This window comes from Lontra canadensis, unplaced genomic scaffold (genome assembly GCF_010015895.1).
Source record: "Lontra canadensis isolate GAN:19392208 unplaced genomic scaffold, GSC_riverotter_1.0 scaffold110, whole genome shotgun sequence".
Lineage (NCBI taxonomy): Eukaryota > Metazoa > Chordata > Mammalia > Carnivora > Mustelidae > Lontra > Lontra canadensis.
In genome coordinates this window covers 3,262,646-3,278,342 of record NW_022631104.1, presented here as the reverse complement: position 1 = coordinate 3,278,342, position 15,697 = coordinate 3,262,646, and the positions used below count along the sequence as shown (strand labels likewise).

Here is a 15,697-nt window from a genome sequence, read left to right as displayed (position 1 = left end):
CTCCCTCCTCCCTCCTCCCCTCCTCCTCCTCCCTCCTCCCTTCCTCCTCCCCCTCCTCCTTGCTCCTGCTGACTCCTCACCCTAGGTTAGCGCCTCTTCACGGCTCAGCAAGGCCTGGGGCTTCTCCCTCTATGTCCTCGCTCATTACCGTTTGTCATTTCCTGTTTTCCTGTCAGTCTGGGCCCTTCTGGACTGCAGGTCACCATTTTCTCGCGTGCCCCGGGTACGTGCAGTGTCTCGGGGACTGGATGGGTGGGAGATGACAGGTGGGGCTGGGCGTGGGGAGTGCACAGATGAATGGGACAGGGCTTCAGCCCCAGCCACCCACCCAGCCCCCAGCCACTCTGCTTTCAGTGGACCTGAGGGGCAGGCCAGCAGCTGCATTTGTAAAAAGCTCCCCAGGGTTTAGGGGTTTAGGGGACCTTGGGTCCTCTGCCAGGTTCACAGGGCGGAGTGTAAACCCTCCCTGTGCCTTCTCCACCTGCCTCCCAATGTCCTCCACCCATGGAGCCCCCCGGGAGCCCCTGAAGAGGGACAGTAGCGAGGGGTGCGTGTGTCCCTGATCTTGCCGGGAGGGCTCGGCAGAATGAAGAAGGGGATGTCGGCCCGACTGCCCCTTCTTTGAGGACATCAGTCTGCACCAGCGGCTCTGGCCTCAGCCTGATTCCTCCCCAAGCTGGAGCACATCCCCTGGGGCCTCTGGTTCCTACAGAAATGAGAAACTGAGTCACAGAGTACCAAGCACCAAACGGGGAGAAAATCCGGCACACAGAGGGAGGACAGGCCCAGTGTCCCACGGGTGCCACCTCCCCCACCCCCGCCCCCGCCCCAGGAGAACGACCAGAAACGGATCCGGGCCCTGAAGAAGGCCAACAAGGAGCGGGAACTGAAGAGGCAGCGCCTGCGAGAGCTGGCCACGGCCAAGCAGGAGATGGCGGCCTTGCGGCTGGAGCACCAGAGGCTGAGCGGGAGGCTCCAGGACTACTCCGTCTTCAACAAGTACCTGGAGAAGGTGGTGGAGAGCTCGGAGGTGAGCGGGTGGGCGGGGGTGGGACCGCCCCAGGGCCTGGGGCCAGCAGGGGCGGGTGGGGGGTGGGGGGGAGCAGGAGAGTCACCCTGATCTGAGCAGACAGCTGGGAAGGGGTCCTGCGGGGTGGGGGCTGGGCTTGTTTCTCAGGGCTCCGGGGTCCGCAGGTGCATCCAGGTGACATGTGTATGTCTCTGCGTGTGTGTGTTGGGGGAGCAAGGTTTCGCTTGGGACCCCCAGGGACCAGCTTTGCCGGCAGCGAGATTGGGCCACACCGTCCCCTGCTCCCCATCATTTCAGGTGTGACAAGAAGAGAGAGAAACCCAGCCCAGTGTAGAGTTAGCGCAGTGCACAGGCCGGGGTCCTCCTTGAAACAGAGCTTTGCCCTTTCTTCGGGGCTCCTCCCCTGTCTCCTACCCTCCTCCCTTCCTCCTCAGCCTCCTGGGGGGCGCCGGGGTGGGGCTCATCTTCCTAGCTCCTTCCTTCAGTGGCCCTCGGGTCTTTGTCCCTGACCATTCACTTTTCTCTTTGAGCAACTTGGGGGGCCTCCCACACTCCCATGTGACAGCAGCAGGCAGGGCCCCTCACGGGAAGGGGGGGCTGGGGGTGAGAGCAAGGTCTGGGTACAGGGTATGCCCTCCGGGGTGTGTCCTGAGCACAGTGCCAGCGGGGGGCGGTGGGGGAGGGCAAAAGATGGATAGCTTTCTGAAGTCCCAGAGCTAATCTCTTAAAATCCCATACTAGAACTAGAATTACGCATGTGTGAAGCCCAAATCCGTGTTATGTGCACCATGCCAAGGTACCTATTATACAATAAAAGTTTCATTCGTCTTGGGGCACAGGGAGGGGAGTGAGCAGAGACAACGTCTCAAAGCAGCAGGTACATTATGAGAGAGGACTCCAGTCAGACCTAGGGAAATGTGTGTCTTACAATCAAGGAGCCTGACCTGTGTCTGGCTCTGAGATTCCTGCCCCAATGCCCATGGTCTGGACTCTCGGGCTCAGCCCATCAGCTCTCCGCACCCCCCCCCCCCCCCGCAGCCCCCCACACCTCCCACGGTGTGTGTCCCCCGCTGTGAATGCTAGAACTGGGGCCTCATCCTCACCTCCTCCCCCTCCTCCCTCTCCACAGCCCATCAATCAGCAGATCTGGTCTATTCTGCCTCCTAAGTATTTCTGGAATCCGGCCCCTGCCCCTTCCTCATCCAGACCCCCAGTGCCCTCATCCAGAGTTCAACGCTGCCTTTATTTCTGGCCACCAGCCTGTCCCACGCTCTCCCACCGTGATCTCCCGCCCCTCTTTCTTCCTCTCGCTTTCCGTCTTCCCCTAAGCCTTTTAGAATATTTCGAGTACATGAAAGGTATAGAAAAATACATAATTGCACCCAGGTATCCACTGCAACTTGCCAACTCTTAATATTTCCCCCTATTGGCTTCCAGTTCTTTTTTCTTAAATAAGGCACTACCGCTAACTGCAGCCCCTCGTGGGCAGCCCCCTTCCAAGCCCCCTTCTTCCCCTCTCCGAGGAGCTGGCCGCCATCCGCACTTTTTAACCGCTCATTCTCACGCGTGTGGGTATTATTTTGGTCCCATAGCACATCTCCATAAACTATGAAGAGTGTTGCACGTGCCCCTTCGTAACTTGCTTTTTCTGATCAGGGATACTTTTTCTTTAAAAACAAAACAAAACAAAACAAAACAAACCTGTTCATTATGGAAAATTTCAAACATATACAGAAATAGAATCATCTATCGAATGCCCATTACTCATCGCCTAATTCCGACAATTATCGACTCATCAAATCAACCCCCGGACCTTCCCACCTCTGCCACCTGGAAGCAAATGATTTTTTTTTTTATCCATATTTCAGTATGTGACTCTCAAAGATGAGGCCAATACCATTGTCACACCCAGTAAAAATGTGATCGTAATTCCTTAACATCAAGTCGTCAGTGTTCAAACTTCCCTCATCTGTTACATACCTACTTTGCATACAATTGTTTTGTTCCAATCAGGGTCCGAACAAGGTCCCCACGTGGCATTCGGTTGGTTTTAGGTTTGTGCCTCGAGTATCACAGACGTTCTGATCCCGATCCAAAGAAGCTAGACAGACAAGAGGACATAGGTGTGATCGCCCTGATAGATCTAAAAACGGGTCAAGGTGGATCTTTGGTGATAGAAGCCACAGTTCTGGTTTCTTTGGCAGTGGGGACAGACGCTGAGCTGAAAGGGGTTGGTGGACCGTTCTAGGGTGCTGGGAATGTTTTGTTGTCTCTTCTTCACCTGTTAGCTAGGAAACTACGGCCAAGAAAGCCTTCCTCAAGAAAATCTTCCCTTCACCAGCTGTTTGATTACTTTGTGAGTCTTAAAAGAAAAGCTTGTTAAGCACTCGATTCATTAGTATGAATTCCTGGATGGTTGGTGTATCTGGTATGTGCGATCGTTTGCACTTTTTCTCTCGGACATGCAAAGTGTCCCATCTTTAAACAGTGGGAGTCTCTTCTGGTTGGTGCCTGTGTCCTCTGGACCAGCATCAAGTCCTTGACAGGTGCTCCTGGTGGCTCCTCTCGTTTTAACTGCCGCGCGCTGTCGCATGGTGTGTGTACTCGATGACCTTCCGAAATGCAGACATCAAGTAATTTCTCTTCTTCCTTCAGTGAAGGAAGTCCACATTCTCCCTGGGGGCTCCTGGGCACTATCGTTACTTCCTCTGGATGGATCTGTCCCTCCCCATCTTGATCATAGTTTATTCATACAAATCTCCCTTGAGCATCTTGAATGTGCCACACGTCCCCGAGGTCTGCAGGCAGCAGCTCCCTCTCCCTGTCCTCACCTTTCCCCACGTGCCCGTGGCCGGCCAACTTCTGTTCATACCTCTGGTCTGAGCGCAGCGTCCTTTCCCCCTGGGAAACCTTTCCTGGCTGTTCCCACCTCCTCTGATGCTGAGTTGGGTGGCCCTTCCCCACAGAGGCATTATGGATGGAGAGGCCAGCGCTCACACCACCTTCTACGGAGGACAGCTGGCTTGCAAGGTCAGGTCAGAGTGTCCTGGCCCGGCACCAGCTGGAGCAGGTAGCTGCACCTGGCAGGCCCCATGCCCCACTGGTGGCATCCCCTGTCCCCACTGGAAGGGGACCTCAGCAAATGTGAGCAAATTCCAGAAAGCCTTCTGCTGAAGATACTGCCACACCTCTTCGACCAGACCCCTCTCCCCAGTCATCGATAGGGCTTATCACTCCCGTGTTGTAATGCTTTCCTTGTCTGTCTGTCCTCCCTCCACACCATCCCAAGTCATAGGCTTCATAAGAGCAGGGTCTGGCTTTCTTATCTCCTGCTCTGTCCCTCGCACTTAGCCTACTGCCTGCCTTACAAGTGGTTCTCCATTCGTTCTTGTTGGACAGGATCATTATTGCCTTGGGAGACGTCTCAAAATGCACCCTTCCGACCCCCGAGCCCCAGCCAGCAACCTTCTAGAATAACCCGGGGGCCCTTTATGCAAAATTCAGGTGCCAGGGGCCACCTCGAACCTGTTGATTAAAATGAATATCTTGGGGCACCTGGGTGGCTTGGTCGGTTAAGCATCTGCCTTGGGCTCAGGTCCTGATCCTGGGGTCCTGGGATCCGGCCTGTGTCAGACTCCCTCTCCCTCTCTCTCTCCTGCTTGTGCTCTCTCACTCGCTGTCTCTCAAATAAATAAAATATTTATAAATATATATATATAACACAAAACTCTTGGGGGCGGAGCCAGACAGGTGTCCTTTTCAGAGCTCCCAGGCGATGCCAACAGGCAGACCGAGGACCCCAGCTCCAGTGGCACCTGCCCCCAACAGAAGGTCCCAGTGGCCCTTAGCAACCCAAAAGGGCCAGCAGGTGGACTCCAAAGTCCTCGTGGCCTCTGCCCTTTGGCCTTGGCCCAGGGTCTCCCGACTAGGCTGAGACCCCTAGACAGAGGTTTGGCAGGCGGGGAACTCCCGCCATCTGGCCCCGGGGGTGGGGGGCGGCAGTGCACTGATGGAGCCCCCGTCGTAGTTCGAGGAGATCCACGAGGTGATTTCGCGCTACAAGACGCTGGTGAGCATGCACCATGACCTGATGCAGTCGGCGCAGGAGGGCCAGGAGAAGATCGAGCGCGCCAAGGCGCGGCTGGCACGCTACATGGAGGAGAAAGATGACGAGATCCTGCAGCACAACAACGAGCTGGCGCGGCTGCAGATGCGCTTTGACCGCGCCCGCAGCGATGTCATCATCTGGGTGAGCGCGGGGTGGGGGTGGGCGGGTCGGGGCGTCGCTGGGGGCGTGGCTGGGGGCGTGGCTGGGAGCACCCACCCACGCCTGTGCGCACACCTGCTCACCTCCTGACCCCACCCCAACCCCAGGAATCTCGCTGGGCTCACATCCAGAACACCGCCGCCAAGAAGACCCTCTTGCTTGGCACCATTAAGATGGCGACGCTGAACCTCTTCCAGATCGTGAGCAAGCAGCTGAAGGAGACCACCACCGTGTCCCTGGAGGACACGCACAAACAACTGGACATGGTAAGAGGGGGCGCAAGTGCCCTGGCCAGCTGGGTCTACTCAGCGGAGACCGCCGTCTGTTGATCCAAGGCGAGAATGAACCCCCTGGGGCTGTGGTTCTCAAATTCAGCAGGATCTGAGTCCCCTGCGGGCTGGGGGCTGTGGCTGGGCCCCAGCTCCGGAGTGTCTGACTCAGTAGGTCTGAGATGAGAACCCATGAATTTCCAGTTTTCAGCACGTCCTCAGATGATGGTGCTGGCCTGGGTTCCACGCTTTGAGAACCCCCGCATTAGCGTTAAGACCCTGTTGGCCATAGTGAACGCGGGGAAGGGCGGGGACCCCTGTAGAATCCGGTACTTGTGCACACCAGTCCTACTGAATTCTAGAGAGAGGCTGAAGGCTCACGCCAACGGCCCATTCTTGGAAAAAGAGAATTTTGGGAGTTGAGGGGGTAGGAGGAGGAATCCGCAAGTTTAAGGAAGTGTTAGGGTCTTACTAGTACCAATCTGACGTTTTCTCTTTGAAGTAACTGAAAGGAGGGGCAAGTGGGGGATGGTGCTCAGGGGGTTAAGCATCTGCCTTCAGCTCAGGTCATGATCCCGGGTCCTGCTCAGCGGGCGTCTGCTGCTCCCTCTCCCTCTTCCCCTGCTTGTGTGTGTGTGCTCGCTCTCTCTCAAATAAATAAATAAATAACTTTAAAAAGTAACTATAAGGAGGGACGCCTGGGTGGCTCAGTTGGTTGGACGACTGCCTTCGGCTCAGGTCATGATCCTGGAGTCCCGGGATCGAGTCCCGCATCGGGCTCCCGGCTCCGCAGGGAGTCTGCTTCTCTCTCTGACCTTCTCCTTGCTCATGCTCTCTCTCACTGTCTCTCTCTCAAATAAATAAATAAAATCTTTAAAAAAAAAAAAAAGTAACTATAAGGAAATTGGGAAGGAAATAGATGTCTCACTGTATGATTCTAAGTTGTTCAATGCCATGTGCATCGAACATTACCATGTGTATCCAGCATTACCCCAAAGTCATCTCACTCCCGACCGCACGTGCACAGATGGGGGAACTCCGCGCAGGCAGAGGCACTACCCATGCTTCTCATGACACGCAGAGAACCGTGACTAAGTCTTTACTCCTTGGGCAAAAGCCTCAGGCTTTGCCGTGAAGTAATAGAATACGAGGATTTGTGCTTGTCTTGTTCCTAACTGTATCTTGGTATCTAGAACAGTGCCTGGCACACAGTAGGTGCTCAATAAGTGTTTGGTGAATGAATATGAAACACAAGCCAATAAAAGCCATGGACTGGAAGGTTCTTGCCCTATTTAACAAAAACAAAAAGAGGAAAACTTGGGGCACCTGGTGGCTCCGTCGGTTAAGTATCCAGCTCTTGGTTTTAGCTCAGGTCATGACTTCAGGGTCGTGAGATCAAGTCCCACACGGGGCTCTGCGCTAAGTGGGGAGCCTGCTTGAGATTCCCTCCCTCCCTCTCCTTCAGCCCCTCCCCCAACTCGCGTGTGTCTGTTCTCTCTCTCTCAAATAAATAAATCTTTAAAAAAATAAAAAAGTAAAACTTGGGAAATGTAAAGGATTTCACCCACTGACCAACCCTGAAAAGGGATTTTCCCCAAACCGTACGACCAGCTCAAAGTGCATCTGGAGCAGAGTTACTGACAGCTGGAAGACCGTGAAGGCAGTTAATAAGAACGTTTGTTCCAAAGCAGCGAGTCTCAAACTTTTTGGTATCAGGAGACCTGCACGCTCTTAAAATTGATGGAGGACCCCCCCCAAAGAGCTTTTATCTGCTGATATTTCTCATATTAGAAATTCCCAACAGAAAAATTTAAAAGAATTGTCATTGTTCAATGACGAGAAGAAGCCCCTCACCATCAAGGCATGCTTGATGAAAAACACATTTTCGAAACAATGCTTTGTGGGCCAAGTCACACAATCACAAATCCGTTTAATGTCTGGCTTCCCTGAGGACAGGTGGATGGATTCTGCTTTCTGCTTCCACATTCAGCCTTCTGCGATGGAGCCTTTCTATGGTGGAAACACCCCAGCGTGTATGCTCAAGAGAGAAAAAGACAAGTAATGTCTTCGTGGTATTGAAAAAGGACTTTGCCCCTGCAGACCCCTGTCCCTGGCAGAATGGTATCAGGGACTCCTGGAGGTCCTCAGGCCCCTCCGTTTGCTATTGGAAAGCAAGGTTGGGTCAGTAGGTGATCATCTCCAGCTCCCCGACCTGCCCAAGCATCCCCTGCTCAGACCCTAGCTCCCAGCCCACCCACTCCCCATTCTGAGCTTTCTGACTTGCTCATAGCCTCAGTTTGCTTCTACAAGAACACTTCCTACTCCCCAAGTTGTTATTTTAAAAATATCCCACTGCGTTTCCATAGGACATGAGCCTATGGACAGACGTACACATAATCAACTAGCCTGAGACAATTAGAAACAAGGATCCGGGAAAGTGAAAGTTACAACCGAAGGTCCAGGAACCAGAGAGAAACACGGACGGCAGATTGGAGTATAAAGGAGCCCGAGAGGGTCAGTCATTGGTTCTGCGCCCCCTGATGACAAGAAGGAAAAGCAACACGTAGTTCTGGTACCAAAATGAGAAGACGTAGTTGTGCTCAGAGCAAACATTTTCTGGTGCTTCACTCCAATTGAAATTTCCCAAGGAGGCTACAGAGCGTCCCAGGGCACTGACGTCCCAACGACATCCCTGACCCATCCATGCACGGGCTCTGGAAGGCAGCCACTTATCTAGAATTTAGGAGCATGGTCCCACGGTACACCTTAAGAAACATGATTCTGCAAAAGGCTGAATCTGAATTCAACGGTACTGTGTTGTGGAAGGTCCAGAGTGTTCCTTGAACGAAACCCAAGCTTTCTGGAGTGCCATTTTCCTAATAGCGCTTGGCAAATCCTAGGACCCCAAGAGGTGGGTAAGTTTCCTGTGGGGGAACCAAAGGAGTTCATGGGCTAATGGGTTTGGGAAACTTTCAGGGAAGCAAAGTCAAATGGTCTTTGCTGTGGTCCTGCCCTGAGACTCTCCACGCAGATAACGTTTCTAAAGCTAACTTGACACAGAACCCTTTCTGGGGGCGTGTGTGATGACTGGTTAAAAGAACACAGTTTGGGAAATTCTAGGCTCGTCTCCTCTGTAACCCTGGGGAAGATAGTTTAATTCACTGACTCTTTCCTTCCTCTTTTGCAAAAGCAGGAATTGTATCCATAATAGCAACAGTATTCCCGGGTTTGTTAAGAGTTTGGGACGGTCTGTGTAGTCCCATCTCCAGGAACATTCTCGAAAAGAAGAGACAGAACGGAGGTCTTAGAGGTCATCAAGGCCAGCCCTTCTCAAGATAAAGAAGCTGAGTCGCAGAACAATGAACTGATTTCCCCAGAGCCGCGTCACGAGACCAGGTCCCCACGTGGCGCCTAGAGCCCATGTTCTTTGAAACCGAAGCTGGTGAACAGAATTCTGGCTTCCCTCCGTGACTCAGGATTGTCATGATGGGCATCAGTTCTGGGTTCCAAGTACATGCCTTGCTTGAAGGCTATTACATTGTGGGGAGCTGTTTCCCCCAACACTGCTGGCCCCCACCTTCCAGAGGCTTCTAGGCTTCTAGTGCCTGGGTCAGCTCAGCGTCCCCTCACCTCTCCCCTCCACCAGACTGTCCACGGTTCTTTTTCCTGCTGTCACCGTGTCAGTCCCCAGGAGCTCCCTGTCTGTGCCTACTGGTCTGCTAGGCCCGTTGCTTCAACTAAAATGATTGTCAAGTTAGGGAAGGTTAAAGCCTCAAGAAGTCAGTCCCAGGAGGGCAGTGGCTCCTTCCAGGTTATGTCCAGATGTGCTACGTGTGAGGACAGGGTGGCCTGGTGCTAGGTGGGCTAACTCGGGTCCCTTGGCCTTGTTAGATCCAGCAGTTCATTCAGGATCTGACGGACATCTGGGCAGAGGTGAGGAAGAAGGAACAGCAGCAAGTCCGGGTTTAAGAAGCAGCCGCGGTTCCAGAACGTTCTGAGGCGGAGACTGAGAGAGGATAGGTTTCCGGTGAGCTCGCAGTCCCGTCAGCCCAGTTCAGCCATCTGGGACCCCTGTGCCTTTGTGCTGTTGAACATCCTGCCATTTCCCCACCTCGGGCCTCAGTCCCTCCCCTCCCTGAAAACATTAAATTCTGTAAGGTGTTTCTAAGTTCTGCCTCTTTTTTCGCTTATTCACGGAGAAGATGGCCCACTGCGGGGGGAGAAAAACATCCCCTCTTGAAGCTGGTCACTTGGGCGGCCCAGGGACTAGAAAACAAGTCTCAGGCCTGACATGTCGGAGGCTTTGGACTTGCACAGAGAAACAGACCAGCAGTGGGGTGAGTACCCAGGACCCTTCTTTCCTCTATCACTTCAAAAAAAATTTTTTTAAGTTGGGGGTTCCTAAGTGGGGTTCAAAGACTCACACTGGGGCAGCTTCCCAAGTCAGAGTTCCGTAGGTGGTGAGTCAAGGACTGTCCCCAACCTAGGGGCCAAGCCCTGCTCCCCTGCCTGCTGGGACCCTACAACACGCATTGTGGTACCAGCCACGCTAACATGGGACTAGGCAGCAGGCCGGGAAGGACGCATCTCTCAGCCGGCGGGAATGATGGTTGGAAACCAGCAGAACTCGGGGCACCTGGGTGGTCCGGTCATTAAGCCTTAAGCGTCTGCTGGCTCAGGTCGTGATCCCAAGATCTTGGGATCCACCCAGGTCAGACTTGCTGCTCAGCGGGAAGTCTGCTTCTCCCTCTCCTCCCCCACCTCGGAATCTCTGTCTCTCTCAAATAAACAAATAAAATCTTAAAGGAAAAAAGAAACTAGCAGAACTGAGTAGAGATAAATGGAAAGTTTCACACTCAGGGTCAAATGCTCCAAATTATCAGGTCGGATCAGAGACCAGACCAAAAAAACAAAAAAACAAAACAAAGAAAAAACCAAACAAACAAACAAAAAAACACCACAAACAAAAAAAAAGAACAAACGAGCATTTCTTAAACGTATATTCGCGCACACATCATCCGGGTGCAAACCCCACGGGGCTCCACTGTCCCTGTCTCCGGGAGCAGCGTGCCTGCTCAGGGGCGCTGGCTACAGATGACGAGGTCAGGATGCACAGTAGGTCTGCCAGCCCTGGGCCGGGGCTCCCTCTGCCAGGCGGGAGCACGGTTGCTTCCCCTCCAAAGCCTGTGGCGGAGCAGGACGGAATGAGGAATCCAGGGGGCCTGCGGGATTCCCGCCGGGAGCACTGGGGCAGCCTCCCTGCGGGGGTTGGGGGGGATCCCGCTGGGGGCGGCAGGTAGCCCTGGCTTTGTCTGCACCAACTTAAAGGGGCAGGTGCGCTCCCGGACCAGCCGCAGCCACGGCAGGTGGAGCTGATTAGAAATGCAAATTTCCAGGCCCCGCCCCAGGGTGGGGCCCAGACCCCCCCCCCCCGTTTTTTTAATCAGCCCTACAGGTGCTTCCGGTGGCCCAGGCTCGGGTGGGCGAGGCTGGAGGGCCCCCCCCCCAGGGTGCCTCAGTCCCAGCCTCACGTGGCTGGGTGTGGGCTTCACTCCAGGGCCCCCCAAACGTCCCACAGAGTCTCGCCAGGACCCCCCGCGCCCCCTCACCTGAAACACCCAAAAAAGAAACTCGGAACTACAGGGCAGTCCTACCTCAAGCCGCCCCTGCGGCACAGGTGAGGGCCGCGGAGGTGGCGTTCCTGGCCCAAGGGACTTCTCTCTGGAAGGGGCCAGAGGCAGGGGCCATCCTGGAAAGCCGGGAGGGCAGGAGGGCGAGGTCCCCGAGTGCTGCTCTGGGGAAGGGGGGTGTCGAGACTCTCACTGGAAGGAGATGGAAGTCAGGGCAGCCAGAAACAGGTTTGGTGGGGGGGGAAGGGTGTGTCTCTAAACTACCTCCCCTCCCCTTCGAGGGTCCTGGGGTGGGAGAGGGTGTGGGACACAGGGTTCCCCAACACACAAACCCCCTTTCTGCTGTGTCCCTAAGGTGGGGGTTGAGATGTCCAGACTTCCAGCACTGAACCGGCTTCCTGGGCGGGCTTCCTGGGCGGGCCTGGAAGCCCTCAGTCCTGGCCAAGGCCCTCCTTCTCCCTGCCCCTCCAGCCCTCCCTACCTCTTTATCTTCCCTCTTCCCCCCATCCCTCTCCATCCCCTCCCCCTCACCTCCCTCTCACCTTCCTCTCACCTCCCTTTCACCTCCCTTCCCCTCTATCCCCCTCCTCCCCTCTCTTCTTCTCTCTCCGTCCCCTACCCCCTCCATCCCCCCACCCTCTCCTCTCCTCCCCTTCCCCCCCTCCCCTCCCTTTTGCCCCCTCTCTGCTTCATTTCTCCCACTCCCCTCCCTCTCCCCCTTCCTTTCTCCTCCTCCCTCTCCCCCTTCCTTTCTCCTCCTCCCTCTCCTCCTCCCTCTCCCTCCCTCTCCCCTTATACTCCCCTCCCTCCTCCTCTCCCTCCCTCCTGGCCCTCCCACTCCTTACCCTTGGAGTGTCAGATTTCCTGCTTGACTGACAAGGTGGGGGGGCTGTAAATAGAGTCACACTTAGAATCCCTGAGATCACACACAGGCTTTATCTCACCCCACACGTGTTCACACATGTGTGGCTAAGTCACTCTGATACTGCGGCACTTTTCAAGGGTTCCAAAGGGGCCCAGCCCTCGCCGGGAAGAAGAAATTCTGTGAGTCTAGGCAGATTTCTTGATTCCAGGCAAAGCCACAAATCCGCAGACTCCTTCCCCAGCCCACAGACAGGGGCAGAAATGCCCCGGGTTCCCCCAGAACCTCTCACTGAGGAGCAGCAGAGAGCAGCGGCCGCAGACAGACCCCCACGCCTTCCCCCAGCCCGTCAGCACATCCACCCTGTGCCCAGGACCCACAGAAAGAAGCCCGAGACTGTGGTTAGGGCAGATTTGGGCTCCCAGACGCAGGAGGCCACCTTCCAAGAAAAAGATGGAGTGAAGGGCCCGATTAGAGCGTTTGCAGCAAGAAAAGACAAGAGCTCGTTGAGGCAGAAAGAACGGATTTGTTCCCGAGATGAGTGGTTCTCGTCAGCAAAGGCAGGAAGTAGGGTTCTGGGTGTTTTATGGGTAAAGGGAGGCAAGAGGAAGGGAGACCTTCGAAGACTCCCTCTCTGGGTTAGAACACACCATTCCTGTGGGACCTGTTAGCTCTTCCAGATGGAAAGGAGGGGAGGAGGGGAACAAGAAGGAGCCCAGCCTGCACACAGCCAGGCAGACGGACATCCTCACGTCTGTCATGTGTAAGGCCACACCACACACACAGCCCCTGATGGCCCAAAAGCTGAGGACGGGATTCGAACAGAAAGTTGAAGGATTCTCGGAGCGACTTCTCTCTCTCTCAAGTAGCTGGACAGTCCATGCTTCTGTGGGATTAGTTGTTGGCCCTTGAGATCAGGACACCCCCCCTCATCCACCCACCTGATCTTACCCTCCCTGTCCCTTCCCAGACTCCAGGCCGGGGTCCCACATCTTCTGTGCAAGCTGGAGGCGCTCTGGACCCTTCCAGGCTTCTCTCCCCCTTCTCCCACACTGAGGGCCATGTGCTTTCCCTCTCTGGAACTTCTAACATTTGGACGTTGAGATAGCTCCCACCACAGACCAGGACTGATAAGAGGGCGAGTGGTCATTTGAGGAATTTTATCCAGACGATCTCCATTTTACCACAGAACATGGGAGTAACGCCAGGGAGTGAAGGTTGCGGGCGCCATCTTGAAACGCTGCCTTCCACCCTTGATCAAGAAAGGAGTCAAAACAGCTTGAGAAGGGAGGGGGAGGGGACAAGAGGGACTGTGGCAAGGGAGGGGTCAAAGGCCAAGATGAGGTGTGGAGGGAAGGAAATATTTGAGCTGTGCACCTGACCCACTATCTGTGTATTAGTGATAGTCTCGTACAGCATTCCCCTGGGGCTTCTTGCCCTCTGAGGGGCTGATGAGTGGACAGGAATCTGTCTGGGACTCTCCTGATGTCTGATGAAGCTTTTATGTACTCGCATCTAGGGATTTTTCATGAGTGAGGGACAGGGGGACGGAAGCAAGAGAAAGTCCACATCCATCGGTAGGTTCTTCTCAGATTCCTGACGTGACAATGTGAGGACGTACTGCTTTTATTTATTTTTTTTTAAAGATTTTTTTTTTTAAATTTATTTGACAGATCACAAGTAGGCAGAAAGGCAGGCAGAGAGATACAGGAGGAGGAGGCAGGCTCCCTGCTGAGCAGAGAGCCCGATGCGGGACTCGATCCCAGGACCCTGAGATCATGACCTGAGCCGAAGGCAGAGGCTTTAACCACTGAGGCACCCAGGCGCCCCGGACATACTGCTTTTTAAAAAATTGAACAGCCTTATTGAGGTAGAACTCCTACACCGTATAACTCGTTCATTTAAAGTATACATTGCAGTGGTCTTTAGCAGGTTGACAGAATCCTCCCAGTCAGTTCCAGATGTTTCCATCCCTGCTCCCCCAAAAACCCACCATACCCATTACCCATTTCCTCCCAAACCCCCAGCACTAAGCAACTAATAACTTACTTTCTATTTCTCTGGATTTGCCTCTTCTGGGCATTTTGTATAAGTGGAGTACACTGTTGTTTCTTGCATTTGGCTTCATGTACTTAGTACGTGTCCAAGGTTCATCTGTGCTGTCGTGTGAATCAATGCGTCGTTCCTTTTTATGGCTGAGTAATATTCTGCTGTATTGGTATACCACATTTTACATACCCAGTCATCACCGAGGGACATTTGCGTTGACTCTCCTTTTTGGCTGCTGTGAGCGGTGCTGCTGTGCACACTCCCAGGCAAGCGTTTCTGTGGATGTCGGTTGTCCTCTGTCTTGGGTTGTGCTCACAGGGGTAGACTTGCTGGTTTGGACGGTAACTCTGTTTCCCCTTTTTAGGAAGTGCCGAACTGTCTGGAACGGCTGCATGTCGAGGTACTCGGGGGACACGCACTTTCATGTCAAGGATTAATGGCCAATTCGCAGAAAGAAAGGTCAGCGGGGGAGGAAGAGTCCAAAAGAAAACCCAGACTTGATGAAAAAATGACCCAGGAGCGCACTTGGAGATCAAAGAATAAAACACCCGATTATGGGCTGTCCAGGCTCCGGGGAAGGAGGCTGGACCACAAGGTAGGGACCAGGCAGCCACCCAGCCCTACCCATAGTTCCCTTCGCAGCCCCCATGTGTGCCGTCCATCCTCCCCACGTGCTACCCTCACATCTGGGCTTCAGAACCCTCCTGCCGATCGGCAAAGAGTCGAACCCCTCCTGTACACCAAACGCAGAGGGAAGCGAAGGTGACAGATTCGGAAACAGTTGGTGTGGGTTCCGCCTCTTGGGGCTTATGGTCTCTTGGGAGAGACATTAAACCAGTAGTGATAAATAGTTACATAACTAAATAATGATGGCTCCACAGCTGTCAAGAAGTGGCGGGTGCCAGGATCACGTAAGGGGGCAAAGAACCAGCCAGACACTCTGAAGGTGCTGTGTAATGTTTGGGATGAGACTTAAGGGATGGATATCGGGGTTTTTTGCAGACGGTGGTGAGAACAGAGTCAGACTGTCCTGATGCAAAATGGGAACACCCCGGGTCTGGAAGGTGTGACTCGCTCAGGAGGCCGGTGTTGCGGTACCAGAGAGAGGGAGGGCAGAAGGTAGGCAGTCCCGGATCTCGCCGGGGCCTTTGGGAAGGTCCTTCCAAGGACCCTGTGCTTTCTTCTAGCCTGAAGAGTACACAGAGGGCTGTATTAAAGGAAGAAATTCGACACAAAAGGCCAGCGGTTGACCTCGGAGTCAAAGTTTACTTGGTTTTGGTTTTATAGCGAGAAGCTTAAAAGCTCAGTTTGGGGGATGCCTCAGTGGCTCAGTTGGGTACACATCCGGTTCGGCTCAGGTCATGATCCCAGCGTCCTGGGATTGAGTCCTGCATCGGACTCTCTGCTCAGCAGAGAGTCTGCTTCTCCCTCTCCCTCTTCCCCCCACAACCCTTGCTCATGCTTGCACTTTCTCTTTCTCTCTCAAATAAACAAAATCTTAAAAAAAAAAAAAAAAAAGCCCAGTTTGGCACCAAACCAAGGATCTGGGGAATGAGGTTTAAGGGAGTAGACCTTTAGATCTGAAAAGCA

The 15,697-nt window shown here is 54.1% G+C and overlaps 1 protein-coding gene across 2 annotated transcripts in view; it reads left to right on the top strand.

Moving 5' to 3' along the window:
• CCDC42 (coiled-coil domain containing 42) overlaps positions 1–9,597 on the top strand; it is a 10,639-nt gene extending 1,042 nt beyond the window's left edge. For both annotated transcript variants that reach the window (XM_032839892.1, XM_032839891.1), the window contains 4 exons: positions 833–1,030; positions 5,058–5,279; positions 5,405–5,563; positions 9,458–9,597. In XM_032839892.1, the coding sequence (XP_032695783.1) occupies positions 833–1,030; positions 5,058–5,279; positions 5,405–5,563; positions 9,458–9,535 (657 nt within the window). In that variant the 3' untranslated portion in view covers positions 9,536–9,597. The remainder of the gene's footprint in view (positions 1–832; positions 1,031–5,057; positions 5,280–5,404; positions 5,564–9,457) is intronic.
• The last annotated feature ends 6,100 nt before the right edge of the window (positions 9,598–15,697 follow it).